This window comes from Oncorhynchus tshawytscha, linkage group LG16 (genome assembly GCF_018296145.1).
Source record: "Oncorhynchus tshawytscha isolate Ot180627B linkage group LG16, Otsh_v2.0, whole genome shotgun sequence".
Classification (NCBI taxonomy): Eukaryota; Metazoa; Chordata; class Actinopteri; order Salmoniformes; family Salmonidae; genus Oncorhynchus; species Oncorhynchus tshawytscha.
In genome coordinates this window covers 89,306,333-89,331,302 of record NC_056444.1, presented here as the reverse complement: position 1 = coordinate 89,331,302, position 24,970 = coordinate 89,306,333, and the positions used below count along the sequence as shown (strand labels likewise).

Here is a 24,970-nt window from a genome sequence, read left to right as displayed (position 1 = left end):
CTGCCAAGGCAGCAGCTACTCTCCCTGGGGTTTATTATGGATCCCCATTAGTTCCTGTCTTCCTGGGGTTTATTATGGATCCCCATTAGTTCCTGTCAAGGCAGCAGCTACTCTTCCTGGGGTTTATTATGGATCCCCATTAGTTCCTGTCAAGGCAGCAGCTACTCTTCCTGGGGGTTATTATGGATCCCCATTAGTTCCTGTCAAGGCAGCAGCTACTCTTCCTGGGGTTTATTATGGATCCCCATTAGTTCCTGTCAAGGCAGCAGCTACTCTTCCTGGGGTCCAAACACATTACGGCACTTACATTACATATAAAACTAAAGATAAAACTGTACATCATATAACATTATTACACCACTATATATTGTCGTGTCTTTGGTATCATTAAACTGAAGATGAATCTTTATCAAATAACTCTCTGTAATTTTTATTACGCGATTAAACTGATTAATCATGTAACTGTAATTAACTAGGAAGTCGGGGCACCAAGGAAAATATTCAGATTACAAAGTTATAATTTTCCTAATATAACTTTACAGATATTTTCATATCTGATCAATTAGTCTTCGAATGAATGAATGATTTACTTTACCTCACGTTAGTCTCATTCCAAACGTCGATAAAGTCTTGGTTATCTGCACGAACCCAGTCTTCACTATGAGTCATCCAACACACAGTTGATAATTCTAACAATTGGAATGCTAATCCTTTGCACATGAACTCTCACTCATTCGGGAACAATTGCAATCAATATAAATATATTTATGCTCAGTGTGTCGTCGGGATCTCTGTTGAAAAGTTAGTTTCTGTTGGAGAGTCTGTCTGCCTTCTCTCTCTCTCTCTCTCTCTCTCTCTCTCTCTGCCGTGGTTAGAATGGATAGTTCAGAGTGACATTAATTCATGTCATTATAGAATAGATGTTTCGGCGGTTGTCGGTCTTCGCATTCAATGATACCGAATTCCTAGCTGCAGACTAGTAATTAATATCAAAGACTTGTTCTTATTCTGTCGGTATCGATAGTTTAAGAGTTTAACCACGTGGGATGGTTAAAAGATTCAGCAGTCTGGTCTCAAACCTTGGCCCTCTCTATCTAGGTAAGCTGGTCTGCAACCTTTGTCCTCTCGTAACTGAGAGAAACATGGTCTGTTGAGAAATTCTCAAAGTGGGGGGTTTATTCGGGAGTTGCAGAAAAGGCTGTCTCATGACGCCAGGTCCTAACTGTGCTCATGGGCGGTCCTCTGATTTAGTTCAACTCAAAAGGGAACTGGAGTTTCCTTCATTAAACAGTCCAAAATCACATTACACAATTTCACAAACAGTTCCATCCTCACTCATTCATCTTATACAACAATTAGATGTAAGCCTCATTACTGAGGATATTGTATAAACAGTGTTATGGTAATGTGGCTGTATTGTCTCTCATGAGTTTCACAAAATGGTACCAAACGGACCAGTTTGTAGCTGGATTCTTCACTGATCTTTTATACCTTCTCCAGAACATAAATGTTGTTCGGTTCTCCAGCTCTGTGAGGTGGAAGAAATTCCTTTGTTCTCTCTATGAAACTCACTCTTTCTCTATACTGTGGCCATGAGGAGATAATCTCCTCCAGGAATTTACGACCTCTCTCTGACCACAGCAGCCTGGGTGTAGGAGACAGGGGGGTAGGGGGATGGTGCATAGAAAAGGGCTGGTGAGGGGTGCTCGCTGTACCCAAAGCGGGCAACGCCATGACAATATCTACAATACAAAATGTATAATACCACCGTACAACAATATTACAATGTACGTGTGTGGAGAGTGCGTGTGCTAGCGCTTGTGTGCGTATGTGTGTCTGTACCTGTGTGTGTATCTCTTCACAGTCCCCGCTGTTCCATAAGGTGTATTTTTTATCTAATTTTACTGCTGCATCAGTTACCTGATGTGGATTAGAGTTCCAGTCAGTCATGGCTCTATGTAGTACTGTGCACCTCCCATAGTCTGTTCTGGACTTGGGGACTGTGAAGAGACCTCTGGTGGAATGTCTTGTGTGGTATGCATGGTTGTCTGAGCTGTGTGCTAGTAGTTTAGACAGACACCTCTGTGCATTCAGCTTGTCAACACTTCTTACAAAAACAAGTAGTGATGAAGTCAATCTCTCCTCCACTTTGAGACATGAGAGATTGACATGTCATTAATGTTAGCTCTCCGTGTACTTTTAAGAGCCAGCCGTGCTGCCCTGTTCTGAGACCATTGTGATTTTCCTAAGTCTCTCTTTGTGGCACCTGACCACACTAATGAACAGTAGTCCAGCTGCCACAAAACTAAGTCCTGTAGGACCTGCCTTGTTGATAGTGCTGTTAAGAAGGTAGAAACTAGGGCCTGTAGGACCTGCCTTGTTGATAGTGTTGTTTAGAAGGTAGAAACTAGGGCCTGTAGGACCTTCCTTGTTGATAGTGTTGTTAAGAAGGTAGAAACTAGGGCCTGTAGGACCTGCCTTGTTGATAGTGTTGTTAAGAAGGTAGAAACTAGGGCCTGTAGGACCTGCCTTGTTGATAGTGTTGTTAAGAAGGTAGAAACTAGGGCCTGTAGGACCTGCCTTGTTTATAGTGTTGTTAAGAAGGTAGAAACTAGGGCCTGTAGGACCTGCCTTGTTGATAGTGTTGTTAAGAAGGTAGAAACTAGGGCCTGTAGGACCTGCCTTGTTGATAGTGTTGTTAAGAAGGTAGAAACTAGGGCCTGTAGGAACTGCCTTGTTTATAGTGCTGTTAAGAAGGTAGAAACTAAGGCCTGTAGGACCTGCCTTGTTGATAGTGTTGTTAAGAAGGTAGAAACTAGGGCCTGTAGGACCTGCCTTGTTGATAGTATTGTTAAGAAGGTAGAAACTAGGGCCTGTAGGAACTGCCTTGTTGATAGTGCTGTTAAGAAGGTAGAAACTAGGGCCTGTAGGACCTGCCTTGTTGATAGTGTTGTTAAGAAGGTAGAAACTAGGGCCTGTAGGACCTGCCTTGTTGATAGTGTTGTTAAGAAGGTAGAAACTAGGGCCTGTAGGACCTGCCTTGTTGATAGTGTTGTTAAGAAGGTAGACACTAGGGCCTGTAGGACCTGCCTTGTTGATAGTGTTGTTAAGAAGGTAGAAACTAGGGCCTGTAGGACCTGCCTTGGTGATAGTGTTGTTAAGAAGGTAGAAACTAGGGCCTGTAGGACCTGCCTTGTTGATAGTGTTGTTAAGAAGGTAGAAACTAGGGCCTGTAGGACCTGCCTTGTTGATAGTGTTGTTAAGAAGGTAGAAACTAGGGCCTGTAGGACCTGCCTTGTTGATAGTGTTGTTAAAAAGGTAGAAACTAGGGCCTGTAGGAACTTTCCTTGTTGATAGTGTTGTTAAGAAGGTAGAAACTAGGGCCTGTAGGACCTGCCTTGTTGATAGTGCTGTTAAGAAGGTAGAAACCAGGGCCTGTAGGACCTGCCTTGTTGATAGTGTTGTTAAGAAGGTAGAAACTAGGGCCTGTAGGACCTGCCTTGTTGATAGTGTTGTTAAGAAGGTAGAAACTAGGGCCTGTAGGACCTGCCTTGTTGATAGTGTTGTTAAGAAGGTAGAAACTAGGGCCTGTAGGAACTGCCTTGTTGATAGTGCTGTTAAGAAGGTAGAAACTAGGGCCTGTAGGGCCTGTAAGAAGGACCTGCCTTGTTGATAGTGTTGTTAAGAAGGTAGAAACTAGGGCCTGTAGGACCTGCCTTGTTGATAGTGTTGTTAAGAAGGTAGAAACTAGGGCCTGTAGGACCTGCCTTGTTGATAGTGTTGTTGAGAAGGTAGAAACTAGGGCCTGTAGGAACCTGCCTTGTTGATAGTGTTGTTAAGAAGGTAGAAACTAGGGCCCTGTAGGACCTGCCTTGTTGATAGTGCTGTTAAGAAGGTAGAAACTAAGGCCTGTAGGACCTGCCTTGTTGATAGTGTTGTTAAGAAGGTAGAAACTAGGGCCTGTAGGACCTGCCTTGTTGATAGTGTTGTTAAGAAGGTAGAAACTAGGGCCTGTAGGACCTGCCTTGTTGATAGTGTTGTTAAGAAGGTAGAAACTAGGGCCTGTAGGACCTGCCTTGTTGATAGTGTTGTTAAGAAGGTAGAAACTAGGGCCTGTAGGACCTGCCTTGTTGATAGTGCTGTTAAGAAGGTAGAAACTAGGGCCTGTAGGACCTGCCTTGTTGATAGTGCTGTTAAGAAGGTAGAAACTAGGGCCTGTAGGACCTGCCTTGTTGATAGTGTTGTTAAGAAGGTAGAAACTAAGGCCTGTAGGACCTGCCTTGTTGATAGTGTTGTTAAGGTAGAAACTAGGGCCTGTAGGACCTGCCTTGTTGATAGTATTGTTAAGAAGGTAGAAACTAGGGCCTGTAGGAACTGCCTTGTTGATAGTGTTGTTAAGAAGGTAGAAACTAGGGCCCGTAGCACCTGCCTTGTTGATAGTATTGTTAAGAAGTTAGAAACTAGGGCCTGTAGGAACTGCCTTGTTGATAGTGTTGTTAAGAAGGTAGAAACTAGGGCCTGTAGGACCTGCCTTGTTGATAGTGTTGTTAAGAAGGTAGAAACTAGGGCCTGTAGGACCTTCCTTGTTTATAGTGCTGTTAAGAAGGTAGAAACTAAGGCCTGTAGGACCTGCCTTGTTGATAGTGTTGTTAAGAAGGTAGAAACTAGGGCCTGTAGGACCTGCCTTGTTGATAGTGTTGTTAAGAAGGTAGAAACTAGGGCCTGTAGGACCTGCCTTGTTGATAGTGTTGTTAAGAAGGTAGAAACTAGGGCCTGTAGGACCTGCCTTGTTGATAGTGTTGTTAAAAAGGTAGAAACTAGGGCCTGTAGGACCTGCCTTGTTGATAGTGTTGTTAAGAAGGTAGAAACTAGGGCCTGTAGGACCTGCCTTGTTGATAGTGTTGTTAAGAAGGTAGAAACTAGGGCCTGTAGGACCTGCCTTGTTGATAGTGTTGTTAAGAAGGTAGAAACTAGGGCCTGTAGGACCTGCCTTGTTTATAGTGCTGTTAAGAAGGTAGAAACTAAGGCCTGTAGGACCTGCCTTGTTGATAGTGTTGTTAAGAAGGTAGAAACTAGGGCCTGTAGGACCTGCCTTGTTGATAGTATTGTTAAGAAGGTAGAAACTAGGGCCTGTAGGACCTGCCTTGTTGATAGTGTTGTTAAGAAGGTAGAAACTAGGGCCTGTAGGACCTGCCTTGTTGATAGTGTTGTTAAGAAGGTAGAAACTAGGGCCTGTAGGACCTGCCTTGTTTATAGTGCTGTTAAGAAGGTAGAAACTAAGGCCTGTAGGACCTGCCTTGTTGATAGTGTTGTTAAGAAGGTAGAAACTAGGGCCTGTAGGACCTGCCTTGTTGATAGTGTTGTTTAGAAGGTAGAAACTAGGGCCTGTAGGACCTGCCTTGTTGATAGTGTTGTTAAGAAGGTAGAAACTAGGGCCTGTAGGACCTGCCTTGTTGATAGTGTTGTTAAGAAGGTAGAAACTAGGGCCTGTAGGACCTGCCTTGTTGATAGTGTTGTTAAGAAGGTAGAAACTAGGGCCTGTAGGACCTGCCTTGTTGATAGTGTTGTTAAGAAGGTAGAATCTAGGGCCTGTAGGACCTGCCTTGTTGATAGTGTTGTTAAAAAGGTAGAAACTAGGGCCTGTAGGAACTTCCTTGTTGATAGTGTTGTTAAGAAGGTAGAAACTAGGGCCTGTAGGACCTGCCTTGTTGATAGTGCTGTTAAGAAGGTAGAAACCAGGGCCTGTAGGACCTGCCTTGTTGATAGTGTTGTTAAGAAGGTAGAAACTAAGGCCTGTAGGACCTTCCTTGTTGATAGTGTTGTTAAGAAGGTAGAAACTAGGGCCTCTAGGACCTGCCTTGTTGATAGTATTGTTAAGAAGGTAGAAACTAGGGCCTGTAGGAACTGCCTTGTTGATAGTGCTGTTAAGAAGGTAGAAACTAGGGCCTGTAGGACCTGCCTTGTTGATAGTGTTGTTAAGAAGGTAGAAACTAGGGCCTGTAGGACCTGCCTTGTTGATAGTGTTGTTAAGAAGGTAGAAACTAGGGCCTGTAGGGCCTGCCTTGTTGATAGTGTTGTTGAGAAGGTAGAGACTAGGGCCTGTAGGAACTGCCTTGTTGATGGTGTTGTTAAGAAGGTAGAAACTAGGGCCTGTAGGAACTGCCTTGTTGATAGTGCTGTTAAGAAGGTAGAAACTAAGGCCTGTAGGACCTGCCTTGTTGATAGTGTTGTTAAGAAGGTAGAAACTAGGGCCTGTAGGACCTGCCTTGTTGATAGTGCTGTTAAGAAGGTAGAAACTAGGGCCTGTAGGACCTGCCTTGTTGATAGTGCTGTTAAGAAGGTAGAAACTAGGGCCTGTAGGACCTGCCTTGTTGATAGTGTTGTTAAGAAGGTAGAAACTAAGGGCCTGTAGGACCTGCCTTGTTGATAGTGTGTGTTAAGGTAGAAACTAGGGCCTGTAGGACCTGCCTTGTTGATAGTATTGTTAAGAAGGTAGAAACTAGGGCCTGTAGGAACTGCCTTGTTGATAGTGTTGTTAAGAAGGTAGAAACTAGGGCCCGTAGCACCTGCCTTGTTGATAGTATTGTTAAGAAGTTAGAAACTAGGGCCTGTAGGAACTGCCTTGTTGATAGTGTTGTTAAGAAGGTAGAAACTAGGGCCTGTAGGACCTGCCTTGTTGATAGTGTTGTTAAGAAGGTAGAAACTAGGGCCTGTAGGACCTTCCTTGTTTATAGTGCTGTTAAGAAGGTAGAAACTAAGGCCTGTAGGACCTGCCTTGTTGATAGTGTTGTTAAGAAGGTAGAAACTAGGGCCTGTAGGACCTGCCTTGTTGATAGTGCTGTTAAGAAGGTAGAAACTAGGGCCTGTAGGACCTGCCTTGTTGATAGTGTTGTTAAGAAGGTAGAAACTAGGGCCTGTAGGACCTGCCTTGTTGATAGTGTTGTTAAGAAGGTAGAAACTAGGACCTGCCTTGTTGATAGTGCTGTTAAAGAAGGTAGAAACTAGGGCCTGTAGGACCTGCCTTGTTGATAGTGTTGTTAAGAAGGTAGAAACTAGGGCCTGTAGGACCTGCCTTGTTGATAGTGTTGTTAAGAAGGTAGAAACTAGGGCCTGTAGGACCTGCCTTGTTGATAGTGTTGTTAAAAGGTAGAAACTAGGTCCTGTAGGAACTTCCTTGTTGATAGTGTTGTTAAGAAGGTAGAAACTAGGGCCTGTAGGACCTGCCTTGTTGATAGTGCTGTTAAGAAGGTAGAAACCAGGGCCTGTAGGACCTGCCTTGTTGATAGTGTTGTTAAGAAGGTAGAAACTAAGGCCTGTAGGACCTGCCTTGTTGATAGTGTTGTTAAGGTAGAAACTAGGGCCTGTAGGACCTGCCTTGTTGATAGTATTGTTAAGAAGGTAGAAACTAGGGCCTGTAGGAACTGCCTTGTTGATAGTGTTGTTAAGAAGGTAGAAACTAGGGCCTGCAGGACCTGCCTTGTTGATAGTATTGTTAAGAAGTTAGAAACTAGGGCCTGTAGGAACTGCCTTGTTGATAGTGTTGTTAAGAAGGTAGAAACTAGGGCCTGTAGGACCTGCCTTGTTGATAGTGTTGTTAAGAAGGTAGAAACTAGGGCCTGTAGGACCTTCCTTGTTTATAGTGCTGTTAAGAAGGTAGAAACTAAGGCCTGTAGGACCTACCTTGTTGATAGTGTTGTTAAGAAGGTAGAAACTAGGGCCTGTAGGACCTGCCTTGTTGATAGTGTTGTTAAGAAGGTAGAAACTAGGGCCTGTAGGACCTGCCTTGTTGATAGTGTTGTTAAGAAGGTAGAAACTAGGGCCTGTAGGACCTGCCTTGTTGATAGTGTTGTTAAGAAGGTAGAAACTAGGGCCTGTAGGACCTGCCTTGTTGATAGTGTTGTTAAGAAGGTAGAAACTAGGGCCTGTAGGACCTGCCTTGTTGATAGTGTTGTTAAGAAGGTAGAAACTAGGGCCTGTAGGACCTGCCTTGTTGATAGTGTTGTTAAGAAGGTAGAAACTAGGGCCTGTAGGACCTGCCTTGTTTATAGTGCTGTTAAGAAGGTAGAAACTAAGGCCTGTAGGACCTGCCTTGTTGATAGTGTTGTTAAGAAGGTAGAAACTAGGGCCTGTAGGACCTGCCTTGTTGATAGTATTGTTAAGAAGGTAGAAACTAGGGCCTGTAGGAACTGCCTTGTTGATAGTGTTGTTAAGAAGGTAGAAACTAGGGCCTGTAGGACCTGCCTTGTTGATAGTGTTGTTAACAAGGTAGAAACTAGGGCCTGTAGGACCTGCCTTGTTTATAGTGCTGTTAAGAAGGTAGAAACTAAGGCCTGTAGGACCTGCCTTGTTGATAGTGTTGTTAAGAAGGTAGAAACTAGGGCCTGTAGGACCTGCCTTGTTGATAGTGTTGTTAAGAAGGTAGAAACTAGGGCCTGTAGGACCTGCCTTGTTGATAGTGTTGTTAAGAAGGTAGAAACTAGGGCCTGTAGGGCCTGCCTTGTTGATAGTGTTGTTGAGAAGGTAGAAACTAGGGCCTGTAGTACCTGCCTTGTTGATAGTGTTGTTAAAAAGGTAGAAACTAGGGCCTGTAGGAACTTCCTTGTTGATAGTGTTGTTTATAAGGTAGAAACTAGGGCCTGTAGGACCTGCCTTGTTGATAGTATTGTTAAGAAGGTAGAAACTAGGGCCTGTAGGAACTGCCTTGTTGATAGTGTTGTTAAGAAGGTAGAAACTAGGGCCTGTAGGACCTGCCTTGTTGATAGTGTTGTTAAGAAGGTAGAAACTAGGGCCTGTAGGACCTGCCTTGTTGATAGTGTTGTTAACAAGGTAGAAACTAGGGCCTGTAGGACCTGCCTTGTTTATAGTGCTGTTAAGAAGGTAGAAACTAAGGCCTGTAGGACCTGCCTTGTTGATAGTGTTGATAAGAAGGTAGAAACTAGGGCCTGTAGGACCTGCCTTGTTGATAGTGTTGTTAAAAAGGTAGAAACTAGGGCCTGTAGGAACTTCCTTGTTGATAGTGTTGTTTATAAGGTAGAAACTAGGGCCTGTAGGACCTGCCTTGTTGATAGTATTGTTAAGAAGGTAGAAACTAGGGCCTGTAGGAACTGCCTTGTTGATAGTGTTGTTAAGAAGGTAGAAACTAGGGCCTGTAGGACCTGCCTTGTTGATAGTGTTGTTAAGAAGGTAGAAACTAGGGCCTGTAGGACCTGCCTTGTTGATAGTGTTGTTAACAAGGTAGAAACTAGGGCCTGTAGGACCTGCCTTGTTGATAGTATTGTTAAGAAGGTAGAAACTAGGGCCTGTAGGAACTGCCTTGTTGATAGTGTTGTTAAGAAGGTAGAAACTAGGGCCTGTAGGACCTGCCTTGTTGATAGTGTTGTTAAGAAGGTAGAAACTAGGGCCTGTAGGAACTGCCTTGTTGATAGTGTTGTTAAGAAGGTAGAAACTAGGGCCTGTAGGACCTGCCTTGTTGATAGTGTTGTTAAGAAGGTAGAAACTAGGGCCTGTAGGGCCTGCCTTGTTGATAGTGTTGTTGAGAAGGTAGAAACTAGGGCCTGTAGTACCTGCCTTGTTGATAGTGTTGTTAAAAAGGTAGAAACTAGGGCCTGTAGGAACTTCCTTGTTGATAGTGTTGTTTATAAGGTAGAAACTAGGGCCTGTAGGACCTGCCTTGTTTATAGTGCTGTTATGAAGGTAGAAACTAAGGCCTGTAGGACCTGCCTTGTTGATAGTGTTGTTAAGAAGGTAGAAACTAGGGCCTGTAGGACCTGCCTTGTTGATAGTGTTGTTAAGAAGGTAGAAACTAGGGCCTGTAGGACCTGCCTTGTTGATAGTGTTGATAAGAAGGTAGACTCTAGGGCCTGTAGGACCTGCCTTGTTGATAGTGTTGTTAAGAAGGTAGAAACTAGGGCCTGTAGGGCCTGCCTTGTTGATAGTGTTGTTAAGAAGGCAGGGTAGCACTTTATTACGGACAGACTTCTCCCCATCTTAGCTACTGTTGTATCAATATGTTTTGACCATGACAGTTTAAGCAATTTTTTTCAGAATGTTTCTTTGGAACCATAAGGTGATGGACAAATGATACACAGAAATGGTCTTGTCTAGAACATTTGTCTTACATTCCGAGGACATGGTAATGTTCTGTGTTCTGATTGGTGGGGCGTTGATGGAATATCAACCCTCAGAACTGGACACGTGAATGTTCTTCCAACGTCACATAAAACACGTCTCGAACGTTGTTGTTTATTCTGAGAACATTCTAGATTTCGTATATATGTACAGATTTCGTGCATTCAGAAAGTATTCAGACCCCTTGACTTTTTCCACATTTTGTTACGTTACAGTCTTATTCTAAAATTGATTAAATTGTTTTTTTTCCTCTCCTCAATCTACACACAATGTCAAAGCAAAAACAGGTTTAGACATTTTTGCAAATATATAAAAAAAACAACTGAAATTTCACATTTACATAAGTATTCAGACCCTTTACTCAGTACTTTGCAGACGCACCATTGGCAGCAATTACAGCCTTGATTCTTTTTGGGTATGACGCTATAAGCTTGGCACGCCTGTATTTGGGGAGTTTCTCTGTTCGATCTGGTCCAAGTCCGGGCTCTGGTTGGGACACTCAAGAACATTCAGAGACTTGTCCAGAAGCCACTCCTGCGTTTTCTTGACTGTGTGCTTAGGGTTGTTATGCTGTTGGTAGGTGAACCTTCGCCTCAGTCTGAGGTCCTGAGGGCTCTGGAGCAGGTTTTCATCAAGGATCTCTGTACTTTGCTCAGTTCCTGCCGCTGAAAAACATCCTCAAAGCATGATGCTGCCACCACCATGCTTCACTGTAGCGATTGTGCCAGGTTTCTTCCAGACGTGACTCTTGGCATTCAGGCCACAGAAATATTGGTTTCATCAGACCAGAGAATCTTGTTTCTCATGGTCTGAGAGTCTTTTAGGTGCCTTTTGGCAAACTCCAAGCAGGCTGTCATGTGCCTTTTACTGAGGAGAGGCTTCCATCTGGCCACTCTACCATAAAGGCCTGATTGGTGGAGTGCTGCAGAGATGGTTGTCCTTCTGGAAGGTTATCCCATCTCCGCAGAGGAACTCTGGAGCACTGTCAGTGACCATCGGGTTCATGGTCACTTCCCTGACCAGGGACTTTCTCCCCGATTGCTCAGTTTGGCCGGGCAGCCAGCTCTAGGAAGAGTCTTGGTGGTTCCAAACTTCTTCCATTTAAGAATAATGGCCACTGTGTTCTTGACGACCTTCAATGCTGCAGAATTGTTTTGCTACATTTCCCCAGTTCTTTGCCTCGACACAAATCAAATCAAATTTCATTGGTCGCATACACATGGTTAGCAGATGCTAATGTGAGTGTATCAAAATGCTTGTGCTTCTAGTTCCAACAGTGCAGTAATATCTAACAAGTAATCTAACAATTACCGAAGAGCTACCTAATACACACAAATCTAAAGGGGTGAAGAGAATATGTACATATAAGTATATGGATGAGCGATGGCCGAGCGGCATTGGCAAGGTGCAGTAGATTGTATGAAATACAGTATATACATGTGATATGAGTAATGTAAGATACGTACACATTATAAAAGTGCCATTATTTAAAGTGCCATTTAAAAAATAAAAATAAATGTATCTGTTATTTTACCAGGTAAGTTGACTGAGAACATGTTCTCATTTACAGTAACGACCTGGGGAATAGTTACAGAGGAGATGTAGGGGGATGAAAGAGACAATTGTAAACTAGGGATTATTAGGTGACCGTGATGGTTTGAGGGCCAGATTGGGAATTTAGCCAGGGCATTGCTTAAAGTGTCCAGTGATTGGATCTCAGTGTAGGCAGCAGCTTCTCGGGCTGCTATTTAACAGTCTGATGGCCTTGAGATAGAGGCTGTTTTTCAGTCTCTCGGTCCCAGCTTTGATGCACATGTACTGACCTCGTCTTCTGGATGATAGCGGGGTGAACAGGCAGTGGCTCGGGTAGTTGTTGTCATTGATGATATTTTTGGCCTTCCTGTGACATCGGGTGGTGTAGGTGTCCTGGAGGGCAGGTAGTTTGCCCCCGGTGATGCGTTGTGCAGACCTCACTACCCTCTGGAGAGCCTTACGGTTGTGGGCGGAGCAGTTGCCATACCAGGAGGTGATACAGCCCGACAGGATGCTCTCGATTGTGCATCTGTAAAGGTTTGTGAGTGTTTTGGGTGACAAGCCAAATTTCTTCAGCCTCCTTAGGTTGAAGAGGCGCTGCTGCACCTTCTTCACCATGCTGTCTGTGCGGGTGGACCATTTCAGTTTGTCCGTGATGTGTACGCCGAGGAATTTAAAACTTTCCACCTTCTCCACTACTGTCCCTTCGATGTGGATAGGGGGGTGCTCCCTCTGCTGTTTCCTGAAGTCCACGATCATCTCCTTTGTTTTGTTGACATTGAGTGTGAGGTTATTTTCCTGACTCCACACTCCGAAGGCCCTCACCTCCTCCCTGTAAGCCGTCTCGTCGTTGTTGGTAATCAAGCCTACCACTGTTGTGTCGTCCGCAAACTTGATGATTGAGTTGGAGGCGTGCATGGCCACGCAGTCGTGGGTGAACAGGGAGTACAGGAGAGGGCTGAGAACGCACCCTTGTGGGGCCCCAGTGTTGAGGATCAGCTGGGTGGAGATGTTGTTACCTACCCTCACCACCTGGGGGGGGCCCGTCAGAAAGTCCTGTTCCCAGTTGCTCAGGGTGGGGTCGAGACCCAGGGTCTCGAGCTTGATGATGAGTTTGGAGGGTACTATGGTGTTAAATGCTGAGCTGTAGTCGATGAACAGCACTCTTACATAGGTATTCCTTTTGTCCAGATGGGTTAGGGCAGTGTGCAGTGTGGTTGCGATTGCATCGTCTGTGGACCTATTGGGGGGGTAAGCAAATTGGAGTGGGTCTAGGGTGTCAGGTAGGGTGGAGGTGATATGGTCCTTGACTAGTCTCTCAAAGCACTTCATGATGACGGAAGTGAGTGCTACGGGGCGGTAGTCGTTTAGCTCAATTACCTTAGCTTTCTTGGGTACAGGATGCGGGTGGGGATGCCGTTTGGGCCTGCAGCCTTGCGAGGGTTCAGGTCCATAGCAGTCTGAACCCTATAGGCTACATGGACTTTAGTGGTTTTATTCCTTAATTGTTTTGTTTGATGTTGTATTTGTTTGTTTTTTTGTTTGTGTCTGTGTGTTCTTTTACAGGCTCTAGGTGTGTCTGGCAGTGGGGAGGCAGAGAGGAGCCTGGGTAATAGGGAGTAATTACATTCCAGTTGAATCAGTCATCAGACAAACAAGCCTCTACTAAATAGGATGTGTGATATGTGTTTTAGGAATATGTTTTCACAAACAGCAGATAGCAGCACACCCACCGGCTGCCCGTACATTCTAGTTAGGCTAAAGCAGAGCATTCTGGGTAGTCTGATAACTGTCTCTGAAATGAATTACTGGGCAGAGAGAGAGAGTAAATTGTAACTTCCATCTCTCTCTCTCTCTCTCTCTCTCTCTCTCTCTCTCTCTCTCTCTCTCTCTCTCTCTCTCTCTCTCTCTCTCTAAGTTGTTACATCTGCAGTGCAGAAACCCATTACACACCATTCCTCCCCTCCCCCAGAGTCTGTCCCCAGATTGCTGTACAGATTGATTGTTTGTCTACACACACACCATTCCTCCCCTCCCCCAGATTCTGTCCCCAGATTGCTGTACAGATTTGATTGTTTGTCCACAGATGCACACTCTACACCTTCTGTGTGTGTGTCTGTTTGTGTGACCTTGATGTAGTGATAAGGGTTTTAAATCTGGAAAGAAAAGAGCCCTGGTCACAACGCACACGCACAGACAGACACAGGCAAGTTATTAATAACTTGCCTGTTGCTGGCCTGCTGACAGTCCTAAATGAATTCCACTACTGACATCCCCCTTTAGATTCTTCTGTTAATAGCCAGGCATGGAAAAGGTGGGTGTCACCTAACTGTCTCACCCAAAATGCACACACACACAAACAATAATATTTATATAAGTCAGACAGCGCACGTCTCCCTCTAACTGACATTCACTTGATTACAGACACTGAAACACAGAGTCATGGCTGACAACCACCCAGGCTGGCTTTCAGTGAAGAAGAGGGAGAAGAAAGGAGAGAGCAAACCATTGGAGAAGGAGGAGGAGCAGGAGAAGGAGCAGAAGAAGGAGAAAGTGTTGAAGACAGGATACCAAGTTGTGAAGACGGGATACCAACACCAACCAGGGGAGGCGAGGAAGAAGGAGGGAGGCGGAGAGAAGACAGGTGGAACGGAGGAGATAACAGAGGTAGCAGAAGGAGGAGTGGAAAATGGAGAGTTTGAAACCATCGAGCTGCCACCATGGGAGATCGTCACTGGGTAAACACACCAACCACACACAAATCTTTTTTGCACACTCTTTCTCTCTAACACACATAGGCAGGTATACTTTCTCTGGGGGTTAGTGTCATGTCTCTCTCATCATTTTATACACATTTACATAAGTATTCAGATGCTTTACTCAGTACTTCATTGGAGCACATTTGTCAGTGATTACAGCCACAGTTCTTCTTGGGTATGACACTTCAAGCTTGGCACACCTGTATTTGGGGAGTTTCTCACATTCTTCTCTGTAGATCCTCTTAAGCTCAGGTTGGATGGGGCGACGCTGCACAGATATTTTCAGGTCTCTCCAAAGATGGCGCCAGAGGAGATGGTTGTCGTTTCTGATCCACTAACCAATTGTGCTATTGTGTGTGTTTTTTGGCGTTATTTGTAACTTATTTTGTACATAATGTTTTTGCCACCGTGTCTTCTAACCGAAAAGAGCTTCTGGATGTCAGGAGAGCAGTTATTCACCCCGTACTGGAGGAATACTTTTTCTTCAATGAGTCGTACGGGAAAGATTTACTTCAGACGTCCGACAAGGACCTCAACCCCGTCATTCGTAGGAGTAAGGGAACACCCCCCTGAAATGGACAAAAATGAATGGGAACATATTGGCACCGTACAAAACATATACACGATGTCCAATACCACTCAATTGGACTTCGTTTCATTCAAAGTTGATTGCAAATGCCATATGGCAAATGCCAATTGACTGCAAAAATCCAATATATATGGCGAGTGCGCTCCACCGTAATATTTCATATTGCAAATGTAAGACAAGTCAAGACCCAAGAGTAAAATTCAGAAAATTTGAAAAGAAATTCAAAAACTTATCACCCCCTAAAAAAGTGGTTTCTGGACCGTTTTTTAAATTTTTATTCTTTCATTTTTTTTGTCAATTCCACATGTATAAGAACTGTATCAACATACTTTAGTCATATTTTATTATCATTTAAAAATGATAATAATACTTGTCCATAAGGCATATGTTTTGTCCATTTGCAAGATGATTTCATAGGAAGTCAAAAGTCAGTCACAAGTCACTTTTTTTATTTGCCAAATGCCATAAGAAATGTCCAAGTGCATTCTGAAAGATTTGAAAGTGCCAAATCAGGATGTTATGTCCATTTGCCATGTATGATCAATGGAAGTCAGTTTACAAACCTGTCAGTGAACCATGTCCAAAAGGCAAACCTGTTTTCATACTGCCCAAATGATATATACCACTATGTTAAGCAATGAATCAACCTAGATGGTCTATTTGTCATGTATAATGATGGAGAAGTGGGACTGTTGTTTTTTAACCATTTTTTGAAAAACGTCCAAAATGACAAGGGGCGCCCCCTGTTGGATGGGCACGGGTGGGGGGTTCTCCCTACCCAACAGTGGACCCCTTGCTACCCCATAATGCATTAAAAACAGTTTTAAAAATGTGCTCCTGGTAACCCGTTCCAATCATCAGGTGCACGGCTGTCCATTTGCAATATGTTTCAATGTGCATTCTGATTTCAGAATGTCACTTTGGTTATGGTACCTCACTGTTTAAACATATTGCAAATGGACAAAAGTCAGCCATCAAGTCACCGTCCACCATCCATCAGTCAGTTAGATATCATTCGAACACCAAACTGTTTTGAAGCCAGCTATCACATATTTCAGAGCTGGCCCAAAATTCACAGCGCCTTCTGTTCAAACCATAATAAAAACATAAAACATGTAGTTACGTTCTAGCTGCGGGTCCAGTTCTGACATTATATGTAGGCCGAGCTGAGGCGACCCCGAATCCCAAGTTTTGGCCTGATAGGTCATTTGGAGCCCGAGTGGCGACCTTAATTAGTGTTGAAAATCCACATTTTCCGGGCATTGCTACGGGGTCCTTGAATGAGCTATCAGACAGAAACATTGGCGTCTGTCTCTATGGGCCGAGGCAGTTTAAATGCACCTAGTCTTGCGACTCTGGGACATTTCTAAATGTCGTCATTTTCGTGATGTCAAAATGAATTGAAGTTATTGCAAATGTACGAGGCTGTTTCTCGGTCTGAGAACCTTCTAGAGCCACATAACTCACTGTGCACTATTGAATTGAGCTCTAGAATAGGTTTCTAAAGTTTCAGAACTCTAGGTCTAACGGTTCTTGGATAGTTTGAACAAATGTCACTATTGCAGTCTCTGTCTGTCTCTAAGCCCCATACTGTGTCACTCCATCCTTGCTGTGTGGGTGTGTGAGTTTTTCTTGGAAATTTGATGGGATGAATGACTGATTTACAGTTCATGGGGGTTGCCTAATCACACATATGAAGTTTTGGAAAGATCTGACTTTTTTAACCCTTCGAAACAGCCTCTATGTCACCAATGATGGCACTTCCGGTTGGCACAGGAAGCTATAAGTAAACACATATCCTCATTGGGGTATGCTTTTACAGAATCCTGAGTTTTAAGTCTTTACGTTAAGAACTGACTAATTTACACAGGGTTGAATGCACTATTTCTATCAAAAAGCAGGTTGGGTATGGAAAAACACTTTTAGGGTGATTTTAACCACTTCCGGTTGCTTCAGGAAGCTTAGAGCTGACACAGATAGACCTCATAGTAGACTGATGGATTGTCATCGAAGACAGGTTCACATATCTTGATTGGGGTATGCTCTTACAGAATCCTGAGTTTTAAGTATTTATGTTGAGAATTGATTGATCTACACCGGGTTGAATGCAGTGATTTTCACAATTGCAGGTTATGTATATCAAAACACTTTCAGGGTGAATTTAGTCACTTCCGGTTGCTCCAGGAAGCTTAGAATCAACACAGGTAGACCTCATAGTGGCCTGATGGATTGTCATCGAAGACCGGTTCATACGCCATTCATAATCAACATAGGCTCTAGGTTGAATTTAGGGGAGCAGGCAATGTATTCCTATGGGGAGAGAAGTCAATGCAAACTGTTTGATGTAAACACCTTCTTTTAACTGTTATGGGTTGAGATTATGGTAATGCCATTGCAGGCTCTGTGTGTCTTTAAGCCATGCACTGTGTCACTTCATCCTTTATGTGTGTGTGTGTGCGTGTGAGAGGATTTTCTTTGACATCTGTTGGGAGAAATGACTGATTTACAGTTCATGAGGGTTGCTTAATCACACATATGAAGTTTTGAAAAGATCTGACCTTTTTAACCCTCCGAAACAGCACCTATGACATCATTTTAAGGCACTTCCGGTTGGTACAGGAAGCTAAACGTGAACACATATCTTCCTTGGGGTAGGCTCTTACAGAATCCTGAGTTTAAAGTCTTTATGTTAACAAAAGGCTAAGCTTGTGTTTGAATATATTTCATTTGCGATTTTCATGAATAGGAAAAGTTTCTAGGGGTATTTATGTCCACTGCGTTATGCTAATTCGTTTGAGGCTATGTTTACACCCCCGGATCCGGGATTGCTAGTCGCAAGAAGTACATCAAAACACCCTTTGGGTGAATTTAATCACTTCCGGTTGCTCCAGGAAGCTTAGAATCAACACAGGTAGACCTCATAGTGGCCTGATGGATTGTCATCGAAGACAGGTTCATATGCCATTCATAATCAACATAGGCTCTAGGTTGAATTTAGGGGAGCAGGCAATGTATTCCTATGGGGAGAGATGTCATTGTAATCTGTGAGATCAAAAACCCCTGTTTTACTGTTAAGGCTTAATGCCACACGGTCAAGGTTAGGCTTGCACAGATCGGAAGGACCTTAGGAACATTCCTGTGGTTGAATTGTCCTTCTAAACCCAACGATTCCGCCGCTGTCATTTTGGGCCTCCTTTTTTTCACGGTCGCTGCACTCAGACCGAGCGAGCTACGGTCAAGCGGGACATCTCGTTGAACTCGGCACAGCCTTGAGAATATGGTAATGCCATTGCAGGCTCTGAGTGTCTTTAAGCACCGCACTTTGTCACTCCATCCTTGCTGTGTGTGTGTGTGTGTGTGTGTGTGTGTGTGTGTGTGTGTGTGTGTGTGTGTGTGTGTGTGTGTGTGTGTGTGTGTGTGTGTGTGTGTGTGTGTGTGTGTGTGAGAGAGAGAGCTTTTCATGTATGAAGTTGTCATGGCAGCACTGTGGTACAGGTGTGGAGTTGTCATGACAGCACTGTTCTACAGGTGTGGAGTTGTCATGGCAGCGATGTGGTACAGGTGTGGAGTTGTCATGGCAGCACTGTTCTACAGGTGTGGAGTTGTCATGGCAGCACTGTGCTACAGGTGTGGTTATGTCATGGCAGCACTGTGCTACAGGTGTGGAGTTGTCATGGCAGCACTGTGCTACAGGTGTGGAGTTGTCATGGCAGCACTGTGATACAGGTGTGGTTATGTCATGGCAGCAATGTGGTACAGGTGTGGTCATGTCATGGCAGCACTGTGCTACAGGTGTGGAGTTGTCATGGCAGCACTGTGCTACAGGTGTGGAGGTGTCATGGCAGCACTGTGCTACAGGTGCGGAGTTGTCATGGCAGCACTGTGCTACAGGTGTGGTTATGTCATGGCAGTACTGTGCTACAGGTGTGGAGTTGTCATGGCAGCACTGTGCTACAGGTGTGGAGTTGTCATGGCAGCACTGTGCTCAGGTGTGGAGTTGTCATGGCAGCACTGTGCTACAGGTGTGGAGTTGTCATGGCAGCACTGTGCTACAGGTGTGGAGTTGTCATGGCAGCGATGTGGTACAGGTGTGGTTATGTCATGGCAGCACTGTGCTACAGGTGTGGAGTTGTCATGGCAGCACTGTGCTACAGGTGTGGAGTTGTCATGGCAGCACTGTGCTACAGGTGTGGAGTTGTCATGGCAGCACTGTGCTACAGGTGTGGTTATGTCATGGCAGCACTGTGCTACAGGTGTGGAGTTGTCATGGCAGCACTGTGCTACAGGTGTGGTTATGTCATGGCAGCACTGTGCTACAGGTGTGGAGTTGTCATGGCAGCACTGTGCTACAGGTGTGGAGTTGTCATGGCAGCACTGTGCTACAGGTGTGGAGTTGTCATGGCAGCGATGTGGTACAGGTGTGGTTATGTCATGGCAGCACTGTGCTACAGGTGTGGAGTTGTCATGGCAGCACTGTGCTACAGGTGTGGAGTTGTCATGGCAGCGATGTGGTACAGGTGTGGTTATGTCATGGCAGCACTGTGCTACAGGTGTGGAGTTGTCATGGCAGCACTGTGCTATAGGTGTGGAGTTGTCATGGCAGCGATGTGGTACAGGTGTGGTTATGTCATGGCAGCACTGTGCTACAGGTGTGGAGTTGTCATGGCAGCGATGTGGTACAGGTGTGGTTATGTCATGGCAGCACTGTGCTACAGGTGTGGAGTTGTCACGGCAGCACTGTGCTACAGGTGTGGAGTTGTCATGGCAGCACTGTGCTACAGGTGTGGAGTTGTCATGGCAGCACTGTGCTACAGGTGTGGAGGTGTCATGGCAGCACTGTGCTACAGGTGTGGAGTTGTCATGGCAGCACTGTGCTACAGGTGTGGAGTTGTCATGGAAGCACTGTGCTACAGGTGTGGAGTTGTCATGGCAGCACTGTGCTACAGGTGTGGAGTTGTCATGGCAGCACTCTGCTACAGGTGTGGAGGTGTCATGGCAGCACTGTGTGGAGGTGTGGGTGTCATGGCAGCACTGTGCTACAGGTGTGGAGTTGTCATGGCAGCACTGTGCTACAGGTGTGGAGTTGTCATGGCAGCACTGTGCTACAGGTGTGGAGTTGTCATGGCAGCACTGTGCTACAGGTGTGGAGTTGTCATGGCAGCACTGTGCTACAGGTGTGGAGGTGTCATGGCAGCACTGTGCTACAGGTGTGGTTATGTCATGGCAGCACTGTGCTACAGGTGTGGAGTTGTCATGGCAGCGATGTGCTACAGGTGTGGAGGTGTCATGGCAGCACTGTGCTACAGGTGTGGAGTTGTCATGGCAGCACTGTGCTACAGGTGTGGTTATGTCATGGCAGCACTGTGCTACAGGTGTGGTTATGTCATGGCAGCACTGTGCTACAGGTGTGGTTATGTCATGGCATCACTGTGCTACAGGTGTGGAGTTGTCATGGCAGCACTGTGCTACTGGTGTGGAGTTGTCATGGCAGCACTGTGCTACAGGTGTGGTTATGTCATGGCAGCACTGTGCTACAGGTGTGGAGTTGTCATGGCAGCCCTGTTCTACAGGTGTGGAGTTGTCATGGCAGCACTGTGCTACAGGTGTGGAGTTGTCATGGCAGCCCTGATGATGTTGAATCATGCAAGCCACCTCAGCCGTTGCCCCTTCGTTGAAACCATTCAATACCAGGCTTCAGGGCTTTACTTTATGATGCTAAGATCATTTCACAATGAGTGAATAATGCCCATAGAGTCTTGCGGTCAAACAGGGAAATGGTTCCAATCATTTTTCTCGTAGGGAATTTCAGGAACCCTTCAATAAGAGCTGTGTTTAATGCAGTCGTACCCTTGCGTCACGTTTTGAGTACCATGTAAATCTCTCTAGTACAAGGCGTTTATCAATATGTTGGGCTCTATTTACTCTCAGATTCGAAAATGCTAATTAGCATCAAAGTAGACATCATGCAAGGCTACAATCCCTGCCAGCTCCTACACGTCATCTCTAGCTTACACCTTTGCTAACAGTTATTGTGTCAATGTAAAACTTACACAAGACAGTTGACAGAATTGTCAATTCAAAGAAAGTCAGTTTGCTCACAGATGGTTAATCCAGAGATGTTTACCTCGATTCTCCTCCAGATCATGATGACCTTTGTAGATCTTTATGATCGCCACATATACAGGTGAATATACTGATAGAAGTCAATTTCTCCAAGAGAAATTTACACAGTTATCAAAACATCATGCCAGGGCAAGCCTCCATGAATCACAGCCCTTACTGTTAGTGTTTCTAAAATACCCTGTGGGAAAAACTATTGGAACCATTACCGTCTTGAAACACTGCTTGTCCAATCAGCATCCAGGATCCAAACAACCAGTTTTATAATGTCATGATCAAAGCAGCCAAACCCCACCATAACAGAGGTTTGTAGTCACTTTACAAATGACCTCGATTAACCTCTAACCCTGCACATTGACTCGGTACCGGTACATCCTGTATGTAGCCTCGTTATTGTTATGTACATTTCTTGTGTTACTTTTTGATTTACTTGTTTTTTTTCACTTTAGTTTATTTAGTAAATATTTTCTTAACTCTATTTCTTGAACTGCATTGTTGGTTAAGGGCTTGTAAGGAAGCATGTGACAAATAAAATTTGATTTCATTTCATTCATTAGTAGTGACTGTTACCATGACAGCCGGTCCCAATACACCCGCTACCTCTCTCCCTGGGCACTACCACTAACTCTGAGGTCCCTAGGGCTTCATTTATAACATTTATATTTTCAGGGTTTAATCAAAAGAGGGTTAGGGATACTGTTCGGATTTGGAATAGCCTCTGTCTTGTTAACTCTCTGAGTTAGTGATTTCTGTTTAGCAGTCTGACGGCCTTGAGATAAAGGCTGTTTTTCAGTCGCTCGGTCCCAGCTTTGATGCACCTGTACTGACCTCGCCTTCTGGATGGTAGCGGTGTGAACAGGCAGTGGCCCGGGTGGTTGATGTCCTTGATGATCTTTTTGGCCTTCCTGTGACATCGGGTGCTGTGGGTGTCCTGGAGGGCAGGTAGTTTGCCCCCGGTGATGCGTTGTGCAGACCTCACTACCCTCTGGAGAGCCTTACGGTTGTGGGTGGAGCAGTTGCCGTACCAGGCGGTGATACAGCCCAACAGGATACTCTCGATTGTGCATCTGTAAAAGTTTGTGAGTGCTTTTGGTGTATAGCCGAATTTCTTCAGCCTCCGGAGGTTGAAGAGGCACTGTTGCGCCTTCTTCACCACGCTGTCTATGTGAGTGGACCATTTCAGTTTGTACGTGATGTGGACGCCAAGGAACTTAAAACTTACTACCTTCTCCACCACTGTCCCGTCGATGTGGATAGGGGGCTGCTCCTTCTGCTGTTTCCTGAAGTCCACGATCATCTCCTCTGTTTGCACCAGTTAGTACTCTGTGTTCTGGCTCCAGCAATCCTGTTTCGAATCCAGGTCATGGCAGGGAATATTGAGCTTGGAAGCTTATTTGACCTCAACCAGCAGGTCGCCACCTTTTAGCTTATCCTCTCTCTCTTTATCTCCTACTTTTTCTCTCCCTCCCTCTCCCCTTCTCCCCACAGGGAGCAGATGAGTCCGTTCTACTTTAAGTTCCAATTCCGGAACGTTGAGTATTCATCTGGTCGTAATAAGACGTTGCTATGTTACCGCGTGGAGACTCCGGAGGGCACCACTGATCCACTACAGGGATACATGGAGGACGAACACGCCACCACACACGTAGAGGAGGCCTTCTTCACACGGGTAACAACATAAAGTTGGATGGAGGGCTCACTTGGACCAATGGCTGTTTTATCGTGGGATGCACCATGAAGCCAGTTTTAGTGTGGGATACACCATGAAGCCAGTTTTAGTGTGGGATGCACCATGAAGCCAGTTTTAGTGTGGGATGCACCATGAAGCCAGTTTTAGTGTGGGATGCACCATGAAGCCAGTTTTAGTGTGGGATGCATCATGAAGACAGTTTTAGTGTGGGATGCATCATGAAGCCAGTTTTAGTGTGGGATGCACCATGAAGCCAGTTTTAGTGTGGTATGCACCATGAAGCCAGTTTTAGTGTGGGATGCATCATGAAGCCAGTTTTAGTGTGGGATGCATCATGAAGCCAGTTTTAGTGTGGGATGCACCATGAAGCCAGTTTTAGTGTGGGATGCACCATGAAGCCAGTTTTAGTGTGGGATGCATCATGAAGCCAGTTTTAATGTGGGATGCACCATGAAGCCAGTTTTAGTGTGGGATGCACCATGAAGCCAGTTTTAGTGTGGGATGCACCATGAAGTCAGTTGAGGGCTTTCTCCATATTGAAGTAGGCAACTGGGTTCACAGATATCACAGAATTCCATCCAGGTCAGCAGGGGGGGTCATCCAATGAATAATACTCCTGAGCAAACAGGAGATATCTGTTTGCCATATATCAACAACCTTGGCTTGGTACCTGTTCAGACTAAACACACTCCATCATGGCGGTATGGACCTTGACTACTTTACAATGGTATGGACCTTGACTACTTTACAATGGAGATAGCCCTCAATGGTGCTGCCCATTCTGTCAAAGTGAAAATGACATAGATTCCCCCCAGATGTACCCTCCTACCAACTCTGACACATATTCTCCCTCTAGGTGTACCCTCGTACCAACTCTGTGACTCAGATTCCCCCTCTAGGTGTACCGTCCTACCAACTCTTTGACTCAGATTCTCCCTCTAGGTGTACCCTCGTACCAACTCTTTGACTCAGATTCTCCCTCTAGGTGTACCCTCCTACCAACTCTGACACATATTCCCCCTCTAGGTGTACCCTCGTACCAACTCTTTGACTCAGATTCTCCCTCTAGGTGTACCCTCCTACCAACTCTGACACATATTCAGATTCTCCCTCCCCCTCCAGGTGTACCCTCCTACCAACTCTTTGACTCAGATTCTCCCTCTAGGTGTACCCTCCTACCAACTCTTTGACTCAGATTCTCCCTCTAGGTGTACCCTCCTACCAACTCTGACACATATTCCCCCTCTAGGTGTACCCTCCTACCAACTCTTTGACTCAGATTCTCCCTCTAGGTGTACCCTCCTACCAACTCTGACACATATTCCCCCTCTAGGTGTACCCTCCTACCAACTCTTTGACTCAGATTCTCCCTCTAGGTGTACCCTCCTACCAACTCTGACTCAGACATATCAGATTCCCCTCTAGGTGTACCCTCCTACCAACTCTTTGACTCAGATTCTCCCTCTAGGTGTACCCTCCTACCAACTCTTTGACTCAGATTCTCCCTCTAGGTGTACCCTCCTACCAACTCTGTACCCTCCTACCAACTCTGTGACACTCTAGGTGTACCCCTACCAACTCTGTGACTCAGATTCTCCCTCTAGGTGTACCCTCCTACCAATTCATGATTCCCTCTAGGTGTACCCTCCTACCAACTCTTTGACTCAGATTCTCCCTCTAGGTGTACCCTCCTACCAACTCTTTGACTCAGATTCTCCCTCTAGGTGTACCCTCCTACCAACTCTGTGACTCTGATTCTCCCTCTAGGTGTACCCTCGTACCAACTCTGTGACTCTGATTCTCCCTCTAGGTGTACCCTCCTACCAACTCTGTGACTCAGATTCTCCCTCTAGGTGTACCCTCCTACCAACTCTGTGACTCTGATTCTCCCTCTAGGTGTACCCTCGTACCAACTCTGTGACTCAGATTCTCCCTCTAGGTGTACCCTCGTACCAACTCTTTGACTCTGATTCTCCCTCTAGGTGTACCCTCCTACCAACTCTGTGACTCTGATTCTCCCTCTAGGTGTACCCTCGTACCAACTCTGACTCAGATTCTCCCTCTAGGTGTACCCTCCTACCAACTCTGACTCAGATTCTCCCTCTAGGTGTACCCTCCTACCAACTCTGTGACTCAGATTCTCCCTCCTCT

The 24,970-nt window shown here is 45.3% G+C and overlaps 1 protein-coding gene across 1 annotated transcript in view; it reads left to right on the top strand.

Moving 5' to 3' along the window:
* Positions 1-13,967: 13,967 nt before the first annotated feature.
* LOC112240686 overlaps positions 13,968-24,970 on the top strand; it is a 13,856-nt gene continuing 2,853 nt past the window's right edge. The window contains exons 1-7 of the mRNA XM_042299968.1: positions 13,968-14,399; positions 22,618-22,798; positions 23,676-23,771; positions 24,196-24,287; positions 24,587-24,596; positions 24,716-24,736; positions 24,845-24,970. The exon at positions 24,845-24,970 is cut by the window's right edge and continues 20 nt beyond it. Coding sequence (XP_042155902.1) covers positions 14,104-14,399; positions 22,618-22,798; positions 23,676-23,771; positions 24,196-24,287; positions 24,587-24,596; positions 24,716-24,736; positions 24,845-24,970 — 822 coding nt within the window. The 5' untranslated portion in view covers positions 13,968-14,103. The remainder of the gene's footprint in view (positions 14,400-22,617; positions 22,799-23,675; positions 23,772-24,195; positions 24,288-24,586; positions 24,597-24,715; positions 24,737-24,844) is intronic.